At 45.7% G+C, this 22013-nt stretch overlaps 1 protein-coding gene across 1 annotated transcript in view; it reads right to left on the bottom strand.

The window, feature by feature from the left end:
* KDELR3 (KDEL endoplasmic reticulum protein retention receptor 3) overlaps positions 1–20907 on the bottom strand; it is a 58461-nt gene extending 37554 nt beyond the window's left edge. The window contains exon 1 of the mRNA XM_053721265.1: positions 20285–20907. Within this exon, the coding sequence (XP_053577240.1) occupies positions 20285–20375 (91 nt within the window). The 5' untranslated portion in view covers positions 20376–20907. The remainder of the gene's footprint in view (positions 1–20284) is intronic.
* Positions 20908–22013: the final 1106 nt, after the last annotated feature.

The following is a 22013-nucleotide window of genomic DNA, read 5'->3' as shown; positions in this document are numbered from 1 at the left end:
TTGCAGGAGAGGCTGGGGCTGATGTGCGTTTGCAGGAGAGGCTGGGGCTGATATGTGTTTGCAGGAGAGGCTGGGAAATGATGTGTGTTTGCAGGAGAGGCTGGGGGCTGATGTTTGTTTGCAGGAGAGGCTGGGGGCTGATGTGTGTTTGCAGGAGAGGCTGGGGCTGATGTGTGTTTGCAGGAGAGGCTGAGGGCTGATGTTTGTTTGCAGGAGAGGCTGGGGGCTGATGTGTGTTTGCAGGAGAGGCTGGGGCTGATGTGTGTTTGCAGGAGAGGCTGGGGCTGATGTGTGTCTGCAGGAGAGGCTGGGGCTGATGTGTGTCTGCAGGAGAGACTGAGGCTGATGTGTGTTTGCAGGAGAGACTGGGGCTGATGTGTGTTTGCAGGAGAGGCTGGGTGCTGATTTTTGTTAGCTAAAGAAGCTGTGGACACAAGGGAAATCTCTGAGGGCCACAGGTCTAATCTATCTAATTAAACACAAACCCTGCAGTCCCTGTGCAATAAGGAGCTTTATTTTGCTCCTGCCATGCTCGGAGTAATTGCTATAGCTGTGAGACTAGCTGGGATCATTTCTACCAGAGCTCCCAGTCTGATGGGAAAACAGATCACTGAGCACACGGCCAGCACAGCAATAGTAACATGAAACAGAGATTACTTCCCAAACCATGTATGTACAAGCAATACCTTACAATGTGCACGTGCATAAGTACAGTAATTAAACACAGACTCTCTTTGGCCAGTGTCACACACAGACACACACACATGTACCAAGTTACACTAACACACACATGTACAGGGTGACAATGACATAAAGACATATACACCATGTGATACTGACACACACACACACACGTACAGGGTGACAATGACATACACACATATACTGAGTGATATAGACACACACACACTTATTGAGTAACACTTACATTCATATACACACATGTCCTGAGTTACACTAACACACACACATGTACTTACAATAACACACTATGAGTGATACTGGCAAACACATACTGAGTAAAACTAACACACACATTAGTGCCCTGTGACACAAACATGAGGAGCCTTTAATAGCATTAGTGCCCTGTGACACACGCATGAGGAACCTTTAATAACATTAGTGCCCTGTGACACACGCATGATGAGCCTTTAATAACATTAGTGCCCTGTGACACACGCATGATGAGCCTTTAATAACATTAGTGCCCTGGGACACAAGCAGTAGGAGCCTTTAACAGCATTAGTGCCCTGTGACACACACATGAGGAGCCTTTAATAGCATTAGTGCCCTGTGACACACACATGAGGAGCCTTTAATAGCATTAGTGCCCTGTGACACACACATGAGGTGCCTTTAATAGCATTAGTGTCCTGTGACACACACATGAAGTGCCTCTAATAGCATTAGTGCCCTGTGACACACGCATGAGGAGCCTTTAATAGCATTAGTGCCCTGTGACACACGCATGAGGAGCCTTTAATAGCATTAGTGCCCTGTGACACACACATGAGGAGCCTTTAATAGCATTAGTGCCCTGTGACACACGCATGAGGAGCCTTTAATAGCATTAGTGCCCTGTGACACAAGCATGAGGAGTCTTTAATAGCATTAGTGCCCTGTGACACACACATGAGGTGCCTTTAATAACATTAATGCCCTGTGACACAAGCATGAGGAGCCTTTAATAGCATTAGTGCCCTGTGACACAAGCATAAGGAGCCTTTAATAGCATTAGTGCCCTGTGACACAAGCATGAGGAGCCTTTAATAGCATTAGTGCCCTGTGATACACGCATGAGGAGCCTTTAATAGCATTAGTGCCCTGTGACACACGCATGAGGAACCTTTAATAGCATTAGTGCCCTGTGACACACGCATGATGAGCCTTTAATAACATTAGTGCCCTGGGACACAAGCAGTAGGAGCCTTTAACAGCATTAGTGCCCTGTGACACACACATGAGGAGCCTTTAATAGCATTAGTGCCCTGTGACACACACATGAGGAGCCTTTAATAGCATTAGTGCCCTGTGACACACACATGAGGTGCCTTTAATAGCATTAGTGTCCTGTGACACACACATGAAGTGCCTCTAATAGCATTAGTGCCCTGTGACACACGCATGAGGAGCCTTTAATAGCATTAGTGCCCTGTGACACACGCATGAGGAGCCTTTAATAGCATTAGTGCCCTGTGACACACACATGAGGAGCCTTTAATAGCATTAGTGCCCTGTGACACACGCATGAGGAGTCTTTAATAGCATTAGTGCCCTGTGACACACACATGAGGTGCCTTTAATAACATTAGTGCCCTGTGACACAAGCATGAGGAGCCTTTAATAGCATTAGTGCCCTGTGACACAAGCATAAGGAGCCTTTAATAGCATTAGTGCCCTGTGACACACGCATGAGGAGCCTTTAATAGCATTAGTGCCCTGTGATACACGCATGAGGAGCCTTTAATAGCATTAGTGCCCTGTGACACAGGCATGAGGAACCTTTAATAGCATTAGTGCCCTGTGACACACACATTAGGAGCCTTTAATAGCATTAGTGCCCTGTGACACACACATGAGGTGCCTTTAATAGCATTAGTGCCCTGTGACACACACATGAGGAGCCTTTAATAGCATTAGTGCCCTGTGACACACGCATGAGGAGCCTTTAACAGCATTAGTGCCCTGTGACACACGCATGAGGTGCCTTTAATAGCATTAGTGCCCTGTGACAAACGCATGAGGAGCCTTTAATAGCATTAGTGCCCTGTGACACACACATGAGGAGTCTTTAATAGCATTAGTGCCCTGTGGCACACGCATGAGGAGCCTTTAATAGCATTAGTGCCCTGTGACACACGCATTAGGAGCCTTTAATAGCATTAGTGCCCTGTGACACACGCATGAGGAGCCTTTAATAGCATTAGTGCCCTGTGACACACGCATGAGGAGCCTTTAATAACATTAGTGTACTGTGACACACACATGAGGTGCCTTTAATAGCATTAGTGCCCTGTGACACACACATGAGGTGCCTTTAATAGCATTAGTGCCCTGTAACACACGCATAAGGAGCCTTTAATATCATTAGTGCCCTGTGACACAAGCATGAGGAGCCTTTAACAGCATTAGTGCCCTGTGACACACACATTAGGAGCCTTTAATAGCATTAGTGCCCTGTGACACACACATTAGGAGCCTTTAATAGCATTAGTGCCCTGTGACACACACATGAGGAGCCTTTAATAGCATTAGTGCCCTGTGACACACGCATGAGGAGCCTTTAATAACATTAGTGCCCAGTGACACACACATGAGGAGCCTTTAATAGCATTAATGCCCTGTGACACACACATGAGGTGCCTTTAATAGCATTAGTGCACTGTGACACACATATGAGGAGCCTTTAATAGCATTAATGCCCTGTGACACACGCATGAGGTGCCATTAATAGCATTAGTGCACTGTGACACACATATGAGGAGCCTTTAATAGCATTAGTGCCCTGTGACACACACAGCCTTTAATAACATTAGTGCACTGTGACACAAGCATGAGGAGCCTTTAATAGCATTAGTGCCCTGTGACACACACAGCCTTTAATAACATTAGTGCACTGTGACACACACATTAGGAGCCTTTAATAACATTAGTGCCCTGTGACACACGCATTAGGTGACACACGCATTAGGATCCTTTAATAGCATTAGTGCCCTGTGACACACACATGAGGAGCCTTTAATAGCATTACTGCCCTGTGACACAAGCATGAGGAGGCTTTAATAGCATTAGTGCCATGTGACACAAGCATTAGGATCCTTTAATAGCATTAGTGCCCTGTGACGCACACATGAGGAGCCTTTAATAACATTAGTGCCCTGTGACACACGCATGAGGAGCCTTTAATAGCATTAGTGCCCTGTGACACATGCATGAGGAGCCTTTAATAGCATTAGTGCCCTGTGATACACGCATTAGGATCCTTTAATAGCATTAGTGCCCTGTGACACACACATGAGGAGCCTTTAACAGCATTAGTGCCCTGTGACACACACATGAGGTGCCTTTAATAGCATTAGTGCCCTGTGACACACATATGAGGAGCCTTTAAATAGCATGAGTGCCCTGTGACACACGCATGAGGAACCTTTAATAGCATTAGTGCCCTGTGACACACGCATGAGATGCCTTTAATAGCATTAGTGCCCTGTGACACACACATGAGGTGCCTTTAATAGCATTAGTGCCCTGGGACACACACATGAGGTGCCTTTAATAGCATTAGTGCCCTGTGACACACACAGCCTTTAATAACATTAGTGCACTGTGACACACATATGAGGAGCCTTTAATAGCATTAATGCCCTGTGACACACGCATGAGGTGCCATTAATAGCATTAGTGCACTGTGACACACATATGAGGAGCCTTTAATAGCATTAGTGCCCTGTGACACACACAGCCTTTAATAACATTAGTGCACTGTGACACAAGCATGAGGAGCCTTTAATAGCATTAGTGCCCTGTGACACACACAGCCTTTAATAACGTGAGTGCACTGTGACACACACATTAGGAGCCTTTAATAACATTAGTGCCCTGTGACACACGCATTAGGATCCTTTAATAGCATTAGTGCCCTGTGACACACACATGAGGAGCCTTTAATAGCATTACTGCCCTGTGACACAAGCATGAGGAGGCTTTAATAGCATTAGTGCCATGTGACACAAGCATTAGGATCCTTTAATAGCATTAGTGCCCTGTGACGCACACATGAGGAGCCTTTAATAACATTAGTGCCCTGTGACACACGCATGAGGAGCCTTTAATAGCATTAGTGCCCTGTGACACATGCATGAGGAGCCTTTAATAGCATTAGTGCCCTGTGATACACGCATTAGGATCCTTTAATAGCATTAGTGCCCTGTGACACACACATGAGGAGCCTTTAACAGCATTAGTGCCCTGTGACACACACATGAGGTGCCTTTAATAGCATTAGTGCCCTGTGACACACATATGAGGAGCCTTTAAATAGCATGAGTGCCCTGTGACACACACATGAGGAACCTTTAATAGCATTAGTGCCCTGTGACACACACATGAGGTGCCTTTAATAGCATTAGTGCCCTGGGACACACACATGAGGTGCCTTTAATAGCATTAGTGCCCTGTGACACACACAGCCTTTAATAACATTAGTGCACTGTGACACACGCATGAGGAGCCTTTAATAGCATTAGTGCCCTGTGACACACGCATGAGGAGCCTTTAATAGCATTAGTGCCCTGTGACACATGCATGAGGAGCCTTTAATAGCATTAGTGCCCTGTGACACAAGCATGAGGAGCCTTTAATAGCATTAGTGCCCTGTGACACAAACATGAGGAGCCTTTAATAACATTTGTGCCCTGTGACACACGCATGAGGAGCCTTTAATAACATTACTGCCCTGTGACACAAGCATGAGCAGCTTTTAATAGCATTAGTGCCCTGTGACACACGCATGAGGAGCCTTTAATAACATTAGTGCCCTGTGACACACACATGAGCTGCCTTTAAAAGCATTAGTGCCCTGTGACACACGCATGAGGAGCCTTTAATAGCATTAGTGCCCTGTGACACACACATGAGGTGCCTTTAATAGCATTAGTGCCCTGTGACACACACATGAGGTGCCTTTAATAGCATTAGTGCCCAGTGACACACGCATGAGGAGCCTTTAATAACATTAGTGCCCTGTGACACAAACATTAGGAGCCTTTAATAGCATTAGTGCCCTGTGACACAAGCATGAGGAGTCTTTAATAGCATTAGTGCCCTGTGACACAAACATAAGGAGCCTTTAATAACATTAGTGCCCTGTGACACACACATTAGGAGCCTTTAATAGCATTAGTGCCCTGTGACACATGCATGAGGTGCCTTTAATAACATTACTGCCCTGTGACGCACAAATGAGGAGCCTTTAATAACATTAGTGCCCTGTGACACAAACATAAGGAGCCTTTAATAACATTAGTGCCCTGTGACACACGCATGAGGGTCCTTTAATAACATTAGTGCCCTGTGACACACGCATGAGCAGCCTTTAATAGAATTAGTGCCCTGTGACACACGCATGAGGTGCCTTTAATAGCATTAGTGCCCTGTGACACTAGCATAAGGAGCCTTTAATAGCATTAGTGCCCTGTGACACACGCATGAGGAGCCTTTAATAACATTAGTGCCCTGTGACACACGCATGAGCAGCCTTTCATAACATTAGTGCCCTGTGACACACACATGAGGAGCCTTTAATAGCATTAGTGCCCTGTGACACACGCATGAGGAACATTTAATAGCATTACTGCCCTGTGACACACGCATGAGGAACCTTTAATAGCATTACTGCCCTGTGACACACGCATGAGGAACCTTTAATAGCATTAGTGCCCTGTGACACAAGCATGAGGAACCTTTAATAGCATTAGTGCCCTGTGACACACACATGAGGTGCCTTTAATAGCATTAGTGCCCTGTGACACACACATGAGGTGCCTTTAATAGCATTAGTGCCCTGTGACACACGCATGAGGGTCCTTTAATAACATTAGTGCCCTGTGACACACGCATGAGCAGCCTTTAATAGCATTAGTGCCCTGTGACACACGCATGAGGAGCCTTTAATAACATTAGTGCCCTGTGACACACGCATGAGCAGCCTTTAATAGCATTAGTGCCCTGTGACACACACATTAGGAGCCTTTAATAGCATTAGTGCCCTGTGACACAAGCATGAGGAGCCTTTAATAGCATTAGGGCCCTGTGACACACGCATGAGGAGCCTTTAATAGCATTAGGGCCCTGTGACACATGCATGAGGAGCCTTTAATAACTTTAAGTGCCCTGTGACATACACATGAGGAGCCTTTAATAGAATTAGTGCCCTGTGACACACGCATGAGGAACTTTTAATAGCATTAGTGCCCTGTGACACAAGCATGAGGAGGCTTTAATAGCATTAGTGCCCTGTGACACAAACATGAGGAGCCTTTAATAACATTAGTGCCCTGTGACACACGCATGAGGAGCCTTTAATAACATTAGTGCCCTGTGACACAAGCATGAGCAGCCTTTAATAGCATTAGTGCCCTGTGACACATGCATGAGGAGCCTTTAATAGCATTAGTGCCCTGTGACACAAGCATGAGCAGCCTTTAATAACATTAGTGCCCTGTGACACACGCATGAGGAGCCTTTAATAACATTAGTGCCCTGTGACACACACATGAGGAGCCTTTAATAACATTAGTGCTCTGTGACACACGCATGAGGTGCCTTTAATAGCATTAGTGCCCTGTGACACACACATGAGGAGCCTTTAATAACATTAGTGACCTGTGACACACATATGAGGAGCCTTTAATAACATTAGTGCCCTGTGACACACACATGAGGTGCCTTTAGTAGCATTAGTGCCTTGTGACACACATATGAGGAGCCTTTAATAGCATTAGTGCCCTGTGACATACATATGAGGAGCCTTTAATAGCATTAGTGCCCTGTGACACACACATGAGCAGCCTTTAATAGCATTAGTGCCCTGTGACACACGCATGAGGAGTCTTTAATGGCATTAGTGCCCTGTGACACACACATGAGGTGCCTTTAATAGAATTAGTGCCCTGTGACACACGCATGAGGAGCCTTTAATCACATTAGTGCCCTGTGACACACGCATGAGCAGCCTTTCATAACATTAGTGCCCTGTGACACACACATGAGGTGCCTTTAATAGCATTAGTGCCCTGTGACACACACATGAGGAGCCTTTAATAGCATTAGTGCCCTGTGACACACACATGAGGTGCCTTTAATAGCATTAGTGCCCTGTGACACAAGCATGAGGAGCCTTTAATAGCATTAGTGCCCTGTGACACACACATGAGGAACCTTTAATAGCATTACTGCCCTGTGACACACGCATGAGGAACCTTTAATAGCATTAGTGCCCTGTGACACAAGCATGAGGAGCCTTTAATAGCATTAGTGCCCTGTGACACACACATGAGGTGCCTTTAATAGCATTAGTGCCCTGTGACACACACATGAGGTGCCTTTAATAACATTAGTGCCCTGTGACACAAACATAAGAAGCCTTTAATAACATTAGTGCCCTGTGACACACGCATGAGGGTCATTTAATAACATTAGTGCCCTGTGACACACGCATGAGCAGCCTTTACTAGCATTAGTGCCCTGTGACACACGCATGAGGAGCCTTTAATAACATTAGTGCCCTATGACACACGCATGAGCAGCCTTTAATAGCATTAGTGCCCTGTGACACACGCATGAGCAGCCTTTAATAGCATTAGTGCCCTGTGACACACGCATGAGGAGCCTTTAATAGCATTAGTGCCCTGTGACACACGCATGAGGAGCCTTTAATAGCATTAGGGCCCTGTGACACACGCATGAGGAGCCTTTAATAATATTAAGTGCCCTGTGACATACACAGGAGGAGCCTTTAATAGCATTAGTGCCTTGTGACACACGCATGAGGAACTTTTAATAGCATTAGTGCCCTGTGACACAAGCATGAGGAGGCTTTAATAGCATTAGTGCCCTGTGACACAAACATGAGGAGCCTTTAATAACATTAGTGCCCTGTGACACACGCATGAGGAGCCTTTAATAACATTAGTGCCCTGTGACACAAGCATGAGCAGCCTTTAATAGCATTAGTGCCCTGTGACACACGCATGAGGAGCCTTTAATAGCATTAGTGCCCTGTGACACAAGCATGAGCAGCCTTTAATAACATTAGTGCCCTGTGACACACGCATGAGGAGCCTTTAATAACATTAGTGCCCTGTGACACACATATGAAGAGCCTTTAATAACATTAGTGCCCTGTGACACACGCATGAGGAGCCTTTAATAGCATTAGTGCCCTGTGACACACACATGAGATGCCTTTAATAGCATTAGTGCCCTGTGACACACACATGAGGTGCCTTTAATAGCATTAGTGCCCTGTGACACACACATGAGGAGCCTTTAATAACATTAGTGCCCTGTGACACACATATGAGGAGCCTTTAATAGCATTAGGGCCCTGTGACACAAACATGAGGTGCCTTTAGTAGCATTAGTGCCCTGTGACACACATATGAGGAGCCTTTAATAGCATTAGTGCCCTGTGACACACATATGAGGAGCCTTTAATAGCATTAGTGCCCTGTGACACACATATGAGGAGCCTTTAATAGCATTAGTGCCCTGTGACACACGCATGAGGAGCCTTTAATAGAATTAGTGCCCTGTGACACACACATGAGGTGCCTTTAATAGAATTAGTGCCCTGTGACACACGCATGAGGAGCCTTTAATAATATTAGTGCCCTGTGACACACGCATGAGCAGCCTTTCATAACATTAGTGCCCTGTGACACACGCATGAGCAGCCTTTCATAACATTAGTGCCCTGTGACACACACATGAGCAGCCTTTAATAGCATTAGTGCCCTGTGACACACACATGAGGAGCCTTTAATAACATTAGTGCCCTGTGACACACGCATGAGGAGCCTTTAATAGCATTAGTGCCCTGTGACACACACATGAGGTGCCTTTGATAGCATTAGTGCCCTGTGACACACACATGAGGAGCCTTTAATAGCATTAGTGCCCTGTGACACACGCATGAGGAGCCTTTAATAGCATTAGTGCCCTGTGACACAAACATGAGGAGCCTTTAATAACATTAGTGCCCTGTGACACACACATGAGGAGCCTTTAATAGCATTAGTGCCCTGTGACACACACATGAGGAGCCTTTAATAACATTAGTGCCCTGTGACACACATATGAGGAGCCTTTAATAACATTAGTGCCCTGTGACACACACATGAGGTGCCTTTAGTAGCATTAGTGCCCTTTGACACACATATGAGGAGCCTTTAATAGCATTAGTGCCCTGTGACACACGCATGAGGAGCCTTAAATAACATTAGTGCCCTGTGATACACGAATGAGGAGCCTTAAATAACATTAGTGCCCTGTGACACATGCATGAGGAGCCTTTAATAACATTAGTGCCCTGTGACACACACATGAGGTGCCTTTAATAGCATTAGTGCCCTGTGACACACACATGAGGAGCCTTTAATAGCATTAGTGCCCTGTGACACAAGCATGAGGACCCTTTAATAGCATCAGTGCCCTGTGACACACGCATGAGGAGACTTTAATAGCATTAGTGCCCTGTGACACAAGCATGAGGAGCCCTTAATAGCATTAGTGCCCTGTGACACACGCATGAAGAGCCTTTAATAACATTAGTGTCCTGTGACACATAAATGAGGAGACTTTAATAGCATTAGTGCCCTGTGACACACGCATGAGGAGCCTTTAATAGCATTCGTGCCCTGTGACACACGCATGAGGAGACTTTAATAGCATTAGTGCCCTGTGACACACGCATGAGGAGCCTTTAATAACATTAGTGCCCTGTGACACACGCATGAGGAGCCTTTAATAGCATTAGTGCCCTGTGACACACGCATGAGGAGTCTTTAATAACATTAGTGCCCTGTGACACACGCATGAGGAGCCTTTAATAGCATTAGTGCACTGTGACGCACACATGAGGAGCCTTTAATAACATTAGTGCCCTGTGACGCACGCATGAGGAGCCTTTAATAGCATTAGTGCCCTGTGACACACGCATGAGGAGCCTTTAATAACATTAATGCCCTGTGACATACACATGAGGTGCCTTTAATAGCATTAGTGCCCTGTGACACACGAATGAGGAGCCTTTAATAGCATTAGTGCCCTGTGACACACGCATGAGGTGCCTTTAATAGCATTAGTGCCTTGTGAGACACACATGAGGTGCCTTTAATAGCATTAGTGCCCTGTGGCACATACATGAGGAGCCTTTAATAACATTAGTGCCCTGTGACACACACATGAGGAGCCTTTGATAACATTAGTGCCCTGTGACACACACATGAGGTGCCTTTAATAGCATTAGTGCCCTGTGACACACGCATGAGGTGTCTTTAATAGCATTAGTGCCCTGTGACACACGCATGAGGTGCCTTTAATAGCATTAGTGCCCTGTGACACACGCATGAGGAGCCTTTAATAGCATTAGTGCCCTGTGACACACGCATGAGGAGCCTTTAATAGCATTAGTGCCCTGTGACACACGCATGAGGAGCCTTTAATAGCATTAGTGCCCTGTGACACACGCATGAGAAGCCTTTAATAGCATTAGTGCCCTGTGACACACGCATGAGGAGCCTTTAATAGCATTAGTGCCCTGTGACACACGCATGAGGAGCCTTTAATAGCATTAGTGCCCTGTGACACACGCATGAGGAGCCTTTAATAGCATTAGTGCCCTGTGACACGTGCATGAGGAGCCTTTAATAGCATTAGTGCCCTGTGACACACGCATGAGAAACCTTTAATGGCATTAGTGCCCTGTGACACACGCATGAGGAGCCTTTAATAGCATTAGTCCCCTGTGACACACGCATGAGGAGCCTTTAATAACATTAGTGCCTTGTGACACACGCATGAGGAGCCTTTAATAGCATTAGTGCCCTGTGACATGTGCATGAGGAGCCTTTAATAGCATTAGTGTGCTGTAACGCACACATGAGGAGCCTTTAATAGCATTAGTGCCCTGTGACACATGCATGAGGAGCCTTTAATAGCATTAGTGCCCTGTGACGCACACATGAGGAGCCTTTAATAACATTAGTGCCCTGTGACACACGCATGAGGAGCCTTTAATAACATTAGTGCCCTGTGACACACATATGAGGAGCCTTTAATAACATTAGTGCCCTGTGACACACGCATGAGGAGCCTTTAATAACATTAGTGCCCTGTGACACACGCATGAGGAGCCTTTAATAACTTTAGTGCCCTGTGACACACGCATGAGGAGCCTTTAATAACATTAGTGCCCTGCGACACACACATGAGGAGCCTTTAATAACATTAGTGCCCTGTGACACACGCATGAGGAGCCTTTAATAGCATTAGTGCCCTGTGACAAACACATGAGGAGCCTTTAATAACATTAGTGCCCTGTGATGCACGCATGAGGAGCCTTTAATAACATTAGTGCCCTGCGACACACACGAGGAGCCTTTAATAACATTAGTGCCCTGTGACACACGCATGAGGAACCTTTAATAGCATTAGTGCCCTTTGACACACACATGAGGAGCCTTTAATAACATTAGTGCCCTGTGACACACGCATGAGGAGCCTTTAATAGCATTAGTGCCCTGTGACACACGCATGAGGTGCCTTTAATAGCATTAGTGCCCTGTGACACACGCATGAGGAGCCTTTAATAACATTAGTGCCCTGTGACACACGCATGAGGAGCCTTAATTAGCATTAGTGGCCTGTGACACACGCATGAGGAGCCTTTAATAACATTAGTGCCCTGCGACACACACATGAGGAGCCTTTAATAACATTAGTGCCCTGTGAGTCGCTGTGACACACGTATAACACAAGTATTATTTTAACACTATATACACCAAACCCACTAACTATCCCCCATCCTCACTAATTCCCCCCCCCCCCCAAGCCTCACTAACTCCCTGAGACTCACTAATGCCTCCTGGCCCCTCTAACTCCTCTGACTCCTACTCCAATATCTTATCAAGCCCCACCAAATTCTGAAGTCCCACTATCTTGTCAATACTTAGAAACTTCTTCACCCTATGTCCCCCTGCCCAATTAAATCCTGTGACCCCACTAACTACCTTACTGCCCAAACACACACCCATGAGGTGCCTTTAATAGCATTAGTGCCCTGTGACACACGCATGAGGTGCCTTTAATAGCATTAGTGCCCTGTGACACACGCATGAGGAGCCTTTAATACCATTAGTGCCCTGTGACACACGCATGATGAGCCTTTAATAGCATTAGTGCCCTGTGACACACGCATGAGGAGTCTTTAATAGCATTAGTGCCCTGTGACACACGCATGAGGAGTCTTTAATAGCATTAGTGCCCTGTGACACACACATGAGGAGTATTTAATAGCATTAGTGCCCTGTGACACATGCATGAGGAGCCTTTAATAGCATTAGTGACCTGTGACGCACACATGAGGAGCCTTTAATAACATTAGTGCCCTGTGACGCACGCATGAGGAGCCTTTAATAACATTAGTGCCCTGTGACACACGCATGAGGAGCCTTTAATAACATTAGTGCCCTGTGACACACGCATGAGGAGCCTTTAATAACTTTAGTGCCCTGTGACACACGCATGAGGATCCTTTAATAACATTAGTGCCCTGTGACACACGCATGAGGAGCCTTTAATAGCATTAGTGCCCTGTGACACACACATGAGGAGCCTTTAATAACATTAGTGCCCTGTGACACATGCATGAGGAGCCTTTAATAGCATTAGTGCCCTGTGACACACACATGAGCAGCCTTTAACAACATTAGTGCCCTGTGACGCACGCATGAGCAGCCTTTAATAGCATTAGTGCCCTGTGACACAAACATAAGCAGCCTTTAATAACATTAGTGCCCTGTGACACACGCATGAGCAGCCTTTAATAGCATTAGTGCCCTGTGACACACGCATGAGGAGCCTTTAATAGCATTAGTGCCCTGTGACACACGCATGAGGTGCCTTTAATAGCATTAGTGCCCTGTGACACACGCATGAGGAGCCTTTAATACCATTAGTGCCCTGTGACACACGCATGAGGAGCCTTTAATAGCATTAGTGCCCTGTGACACACGCACAAGGAGCCTTTAATAGCATTAGTGCCCTGTGACACACGCATGAGGAGCCTTTAATAGCATTAGTGCCCTGTGACACACGCATGAGGAGCCTTTAATAACATTAGTGCCCTGTGACACATGCATGAGGAGCCTTTAATAGCATTAGTGCCCTGTGACACACACATGAGGAGCCTTTAATAACATTAGTGCCCTGTGACACATGCATGAGGAGCCTTTAATAGCATTAGTGCCCTGTGACACACGCATGAGGAACCTTTAATAGCATTAGTGCCCTGTGACACACACATGAGGAGCCTTTAATAACATTAGTGCCCTGTGACACATGCATGAGGAGCCTTTAATAGCATTAGTGCCCTGTGACACACGCATGAGGAGCCTTTAATAGCATTAGTGCCCTGTGACACACGCATGAGGAGCCTTTAATAGCATTAGTGCCCTGTGACACACACATGAGGAGCCTTTAATAACATTAGTGCCCTGTGACACATGCATGAGGAGCCTTTAATAGCATTAGTGCCCTGTGACACACACATGAGCAGCCTTTAATAACATTAGTGCCCTGTGACACACGCATGAGCAGCCTTTAATAGCATTAGTGCCCTGTGACACAAACATGAGCAGCCTTTAATAACATTAGTGCCCTGTGACACACGCATGAGCAGCCTTTAATAGCATTAGTGCCCTGTGACACACGCATGAGGAGCCTTTAATAGCATTAGTGCCCTGTGACACACGCATGAGGTGCCTTTAATAGCATTAGTGCCCTGTGACACACGCATGAGGAGCCTTTAATAGCATTAGTGCCCTGTGACACACGCATGAGGAGCCTTTAATAACATTAGTGCCCTGTGACACACGCATGAGGAGCCTTTAATAGCATTAGTGCCCTGTGACACACGCATGAGGTGCCTTTAATAGCATTAGTGCCCTGTGACACACACATGAGGAGCCTTTAATAACATTAGTGCCCTGTGACACATGCATGAGGAGCCTTTAATAGCATTAGTGCCCTGTGACACACACATGAGGAGCCTTTAATAACATTAGTGCCCTGTGACACATGCATGAGGAGCCTTTAATAGCATTAGTGCCCTGTGACACACGCATGAGGAACCTTTAATAGCATTAGTGCCCTGTGACACACACATGAGGAGCCTTTAATAACATTAGTGCCCTGTGACACATGCATGAGGAGCCTTTAATAGCATTAGTGCCCTGTGACACACGCATGAGGAACTTTTAATAGCATTAGTGCCCTGTGACACACACATGAGGAGCCTTTAATAACATTAGTGCCCTGTGACACATGCATGAGGAGCCTTTAATAGCATTAGTTCCCTGTGACACACGCATGAGGAGCCTTTAATAGCATTAGTGCCCTGTGACACACGCATGAGGAGCCTTTAATAGCATTAGTGCCCTGTGACACACACATGAGGAGCCTTTAATAACATTAGTGCCCTGTGACACATGCATGAGGAGCCTTTAATAGCATTAGTGCCCTGTGACACACACATGAGCAGCCTTTAATAACATTAGTGCCCTGTGACACACGCATGAGCAGCCTTTAATAGCATTAGTGCCCTGTGACACAAACATGAGCAGCCTTTAATAACATTAGTGCCCTGTGACACACGCATGAGGAGCCTTTAATAGCATTAGTGCCCTGTGACAAACACATGAGGAGCCTTTAATAACATTAGTGCCCTGTGATGCACGCATGAGGAGCCTTTAATAACATTAGTGCCCTGCGACACACACGAGGAGCCTTTAATAACATTAGTGCCCTGTGACACACGCATGAGGAACCTTTAATAGCATTAGTGCCCTTTGACACACACATGAGGAGCCTTTAATAACATTAGTGCCCTGTGACACACGCATGAGGAGCCTTTAATAGCATTAGTGCCCTGTGACACACGCATGAGGTGCCTTTAATAGCATTAGTGCCCTGTGACACACGCATGAGGAGCCTTTAATAACATTAGTGCCCTGTGACACACGCATGAGGAGCCTTTAATAGCATTAGTGCCCTGTGACACACGCATGAGGAGCCTTTAATAACATTAGTGCCCTGCGACACACACATGAGGAGCCTTTAATAACATTAGTGCCCTGTGAGTCGCTGTGACACACGTATAACACAAGTATTATTTTAACACTATATACACCAAACCCACTAACTATCCCCCATCCTCACTAATTCCCCCCCCCCCCCCAAGCCTCACTAACTCCCTGAGACTCACTAATGCCTCCTGGCCCCTCTAACTCCTCTGACTCCTACTCCAATATCTTATCAAGCCCCACCAAATTCTGAAGTCCCACTATCTTGTCAATACTTAGAAACTTCTTTACCCTATGTCCCCCTGCCCAATTAAATCCTGTGACCCCACTAACTACCTTACTGCCCAAACACACACCCATGAGGTGCCTTTAATAGCATTAGTGCCCTGTGACACACGCATGAGGTGCCTTTAATAGCATTAGTGCCCTGTGACACACGCATGAGGAGCCTTTAATACCATTAGTGCCCTGTGACACACGCATGATGAGCCTTTAATAGCATTAGTGCCCTGTGACACACGCATGAGGAGTCTTTAATAGCATTAGTGCCCTGTGACACACGCATGAGGAGTCTTTAATAGCATTAGTGCCCTGTGACACACACATGAGGAGTATTTAATAGCATTAGTGCCCTGTGACACATGCATGAGGAGCCTTTAATAGCATTAGTGACCTGTGACGCACACATGAGGAGCCTTTAATAACATTAGTGCCCTGTGACGCACGCATGAGGAGCCTTTAATAACATTAGTGCCCTGTGACACACGCATGAGGAGCCTTTAATAACATTAGTGCCCTGTGACACACGCATGAGGAGCCTTTAATAACTTTAGTGCCCTGTGACACACGCATGAGGAGCCTTTAATAACATTAGTGCCCTGTGACACACGCATGAGGAGCCTTTAATAGCATTAGTGCCCTGTGACACACACATGAGGAGCCTTTAATAACATTAGTGCCCTGTGACACATGCATGAGGAGCCTTTAATAGCATTAGTGCCCTGTGACACATACATGAGCAGCCTTTAACAACATTAGTGCCCTGTGACGCACGCATGAGCAGCCTTTAATAGCATTAGTGCCCTGTGACACAAACATAAGCAGCCTTTAATAACATTAGTGCCCTGTGACACACGCATGAGCAGCCTTTAATAGCATTAGTGCCCTGTGACACACGCATGAGGAGCCTTTAATAGCATTAGTGCCCTGTGACACACGCATGAGGTGCCTTTAATAGCATTAGTGCCCTGTGACACACGCATGAGGAGCCTTTAATACCATTAGTGCCCTGTGACACACGCATGAGGAGCCTTTAATAACATTAGTGCCCTGTGACACACGCACAAGGAGCCTTTAATAGCATTAGTGCCCTGTGACACACGCATGAGGTGCCTTTAATAGCATTAGTGCCCTGTGACACACGCATGAGGAGCCTTTAATAACATTAGTGCCCTGTGACACATGCATGAGGAGCCTTTAATAGCATTAGTGCCCTGTGACACACACATGAGGAGCCTTTAATTACATTAGTGCCCTGTGACACATGCATGAGGAGCCTTTAATAGCATTAGTGCCCTGTGACACACGCATGAGGAACCTTTAATAGCATTAGTGCCCTGTGACACACACATGAGGAGCCTTTAATAACATTAGTGCCCTGTGACACATGCATGAGGAGCCTTTAATAGCATTAGTGCCCTGTGACACACGCATGAGGAGCCTTTAATAGCATTAGTGCCCTGTGACACACGCATGAGGAGCCTTTAATAGCATTAGTGCCCTGTGACACACACATGAGGAGCCTTTAATAACATTAGTGCCCTGTGACACACGCATGAGGAGCCTTTAATAGCATTAGTGCCCTGTGACACACACATGAGGAGCCTTTAATAACATTAGTGCCCTGTGACACACGCATGAGCAGCCTTTAATAGCATTAGTGCCCTGTGACACAAACATGAGCAGCCTTTAATAACATTAGTGCCCTGTGACACACGCATGAGCAGCCTTTAATAGCATTAGTGCCCTGTGACACACGCATGAGGAGCCTTTAATAGCATTAGTGCCCTGTGACACACGCATGAGGTGCCTTTAATAGCATTAGTGCCCTGTGACACACGCATGAGGAGCCTTTAATAGCATTAGTGCCCTGTGACACACGCATGAGGAGCCTTTAATAACATTAGTGCCCTGTGACACACGCATGAGGAGCCTTTAATAGCATTAGTGCCCTGTGACACACGCATGAGGTGCCTTTAATAGCATTAGTGCCCTGTGACACACACATGAGGAGCCTTTAATAACATTAGTGCCCTGTGACACATGCATGAGGAGCCTTTAATAGCATTAGTGCCCTGTGACACACACATGAGGAGCCTTTAATAACATTAGTGCCCTGTGACACATGCATGAGGAGCCTTTAATAGCATTAGTGCCCTGTGACACACGCATGAGGAACCTTTAATAGCATTAGTGCCCTGTGACACACACATGAGGAGCCTTTAATAACATTAGTGCCCTGTGACACATGCATGAGGAGCCTTTAATAGCATTAGTGCCCTGTGACACACGCATGAGGAACTTTTAATAGCATTAGTGCCCTGTGACACACACATGAGGAGCCTTTAATAACATTAGTGCCCTGTGACACATGCATGAGGAGCCTTTAATAGCATTAGTTCCCTGTGACACACGCATGAGGAGCCTTTAATAGCATTAGTGCCCTGTGACACACGCATGAGGAGCCTTTAATAGCATTAGTGCCCTGTGACACACACGAGGAGCCTTTAATAACATTAGTGCCCTGTGACACATGCATGAGGAGCCTTTAATAGCATTAGTGCCCTGTGACACACACATGAGCAGCCTTTAATAACATTAGTGCCCTGTGACACATGCATGAGCAGCCTTTAATAGCATTAGTGCCCTGTGAAACAAACATGAGCAGCCTTTAATAACATTAGTGCCCTGTGACACACGCATGAGCAGCCTTTAATAGCATTAGTGCCCTGTGACACACGCATGAGGAGCCTTTAATAGCATTAGTGCCCTGTGACACACGCATGAGGTGCCTTTAATAGCATTAGTGCCCTGTGACACAAGCATGAGGAGCCTTTAATAGCATTAGTGCCCTGTGACACACGCATGAGGAGCCTTTAATAACATTAGTGCCCTGTGACACACGCATGAGGAGCCTTTAATAGCATTAGTGCCCTGTGACACACGCATGAGGTGCCTTTAATAGCATTAGTGCCCTGTGACACACACATGAGGAGCCTTTAATAACATTAGTGCCCTGTGACACATGCATGAGGAGCCTTTAATAGCATTAGAGCCCTGTGACACACACATGAGGAGCCTTTAATAACATTAGTGCCCTGTGACACATGCATGAGGAGCCTTTAATAGCATTAGTGCCCTGTGACACACGCATGAGGAACCTTTAATAGCATTAGTGCCCTGTGACACACACATGAGGAGCCTTTAATAACATTAGTGCCCTGTGACACATGCATGAGGAGCCTTTAATAGCATTAGTGCCCTGTGACACACACATTAGGAGCCTTTAATAGCATTAGTGCCCTGTGACAAACGCATGAGGAACCTTTAATAGCATTAGTGCCCTGTGACACACACATTAGGAGCCTTTAATAGCATTAGTGCCCTGTGACACACGCATGAGGAACCTTTAATAACATTAGTGCCTTGTGACACACGCATGAGGAGCCTTTAATAACATTAGTGCCCTGTGAGTCGCTGTGACACACGCATAACACAAGTATTATTTTAACACTATATACACCAAACCCACTAACTATCCCCCATCCTTACTAATTCCCCCCCCCCCCCAAGCCTCACTAACTCCCTGAGACTCACTAATGCCTCCTGGCCCCTCTAACTCCTCTGACTCCTACTCCAATATCTTATCAAGCCCCACCAAATCCTGAAGTCCCACTATCTTGTCAATACTTACAAACTTCTTCACCCTATGTCCCCCTGCCCAATTAAATCATGTGACCCCACTAACTACCTTACTGCCCCAACACCAATTATTACCCATACCACCCCCCACTAACTTCCCCAACTCCAATATCTCCCCAATCCCAACTAACTTCTCCAAGTCTAGTCAACCCCCCAGGCCCCACTAATTGCCCCCTTGGATTCACCAACACTTCCAACCCCAATAACTTATTTAGCCTCAATAACTAACACCCCACACACACACACCCTGATTCCCTTTGCCTCTTTATTTCCCCTGGACTTTCTCTCTACTAACTCCTGTAACTTTCCTAGTCTTACTAACTCCCCCAACCCATTTAAGTCTCTAAATGCCCCCACTCACTCCCCAACTTTACTAATTCTGCCAGTACCAAAAGGACCTCCAGGCTCACAAATCCCCAGCCCCCCAGCCCACAACTCACCATTACAGGATTTGCTCTTCCAAATCTTCATCAGCAGAATGATGAGGGCCAGCAAGTGGCACAGGTCCCCTAAAATCCTAAAAATGTTCATTTTGTTTTAGGGTTGCCCTCTGGCACACAGCAATTGGCACTAGCTATAGCAAATACAGAGCACAAATCACGATCTCTCCCCTATTCTGCTAGTAAATAACGCTGCAAATAGTCCAACTATTGTAATATATCTGATCCCTGGTGCAAGATATAACTAGTTGTCCCCAGGTAGTTAAAAGTTTTACAAATAAAAGAACTATCCTTAGCCCAAGGGCACTAACTTTTCCATTAGTTCAGGGAGTGTGCCAACTAGTCCTCCCCATAGGGAAATACTCAACTAGTCCCCTCTGGCTCACTCACTAATACTTTCCTGACTCACTAACTAGTCCTCTTCTGGTTCACTAACTAGTATCCCCCAAGCGCACTAACTAGTCCCCGTGCTCTCTCCCCGTGAGCCCAGACTCCCGTCTCTGCGGAGCGCTCAGTTCCTTGCGCGGGAGTAGTTGGAGAAGAGCGGACTCCCAGCGGTGCAGGGCAGGCAGCCAGCTTGGGTATCACGGTGACGTGGCTGCTGCAGGGAGAGGAGGGCACTGCTGGGGGAGGGCACTGCTGGGGAACCGGGGAGGAGAAAGGGGACGGGGCAATGATAAAGGCCGCCTTAAGGCGGATGGCAGGAGAGCCGGGGAAGAGCAACGTGGAAGTAAACAGTAACACGGATATTCTAGTAACACGCATATTACATTGGAGATGGGGCTGTTCCCTGGGTGAGGATCCCTTATACCCACTTATACATACACACAGTATATACCTTATACACAGGGACACTCATACATATAGTTAGTATATACTGTACCTTATACACAGAGACCCTCATACATATAGTTAGTATATACTGTACCTTATACACAGAGACCCTCATACATATAGTTAGTATATACTGTACCTTATACACAGAGACCCTCATACATATAGTATATGCCTTATACACAGAGACCCTCATACATATAGTATATGCCTTATACACAGAGACACTCATACATATAGTATATATACCTTATACACAGAGACCCTCATACATATAGTATATATACCTTATACACAGAGACCCTCATACATATAGTATATGCCTTATACACAGAGACACTCATACATATAGTATATATACCTTATACACAGAGACCCTCATACATATAGTATATATACCTTATACACAGAGACCCTCATACATATAGTATATATACCTTATACACAGAGACCCTCATACATATAGTATATATACCTTATACACAGAGACCCTCATACATATAGTATATATACCTTATACACAGAGACCCTCATACATATAGTATATATACCTTATACACAGAGACCCTCATACACACAGTATATACCTTATACACAGAGACCCTTATACTTAAAGTATATACCTTATACACAGATACCCTTATACATATAGTATATATACCTTATACACAGAGACCCTCATACACACAGTATATACCTTATACACAGAGACACTTATACATAAAGTATATACCTTATACACAGATACCCTTATACATATAGTATATCCCTTATACACACAGTATATACCTTATACACAGGGACCCTTATACATAAAGTATATACCTTATACACAGATACCCTTATACATATAGTATATATACCTTATACACAGAGACCCTTATACATAAAGTAT

Source organism: Bombina bombina, chromosome 7, assembly GCF_027579735.1.
Source record: "Bombina bombina isolate aBomBom1 chromosome 7, aBomBom1.pri, whole genome shotgun sequence".
In the NCBI taxonomy this organism is placed as follows: Eukaryota; Metazoa; Chordata; class Amphibia; order Anura; family Bombinatoridae; genus Bombina; species Bombina bombina.
Note: the sequence above shows the minus strand (reverse complement) of the source record. Positions and strands in the feature narration are given on the sequence as shown.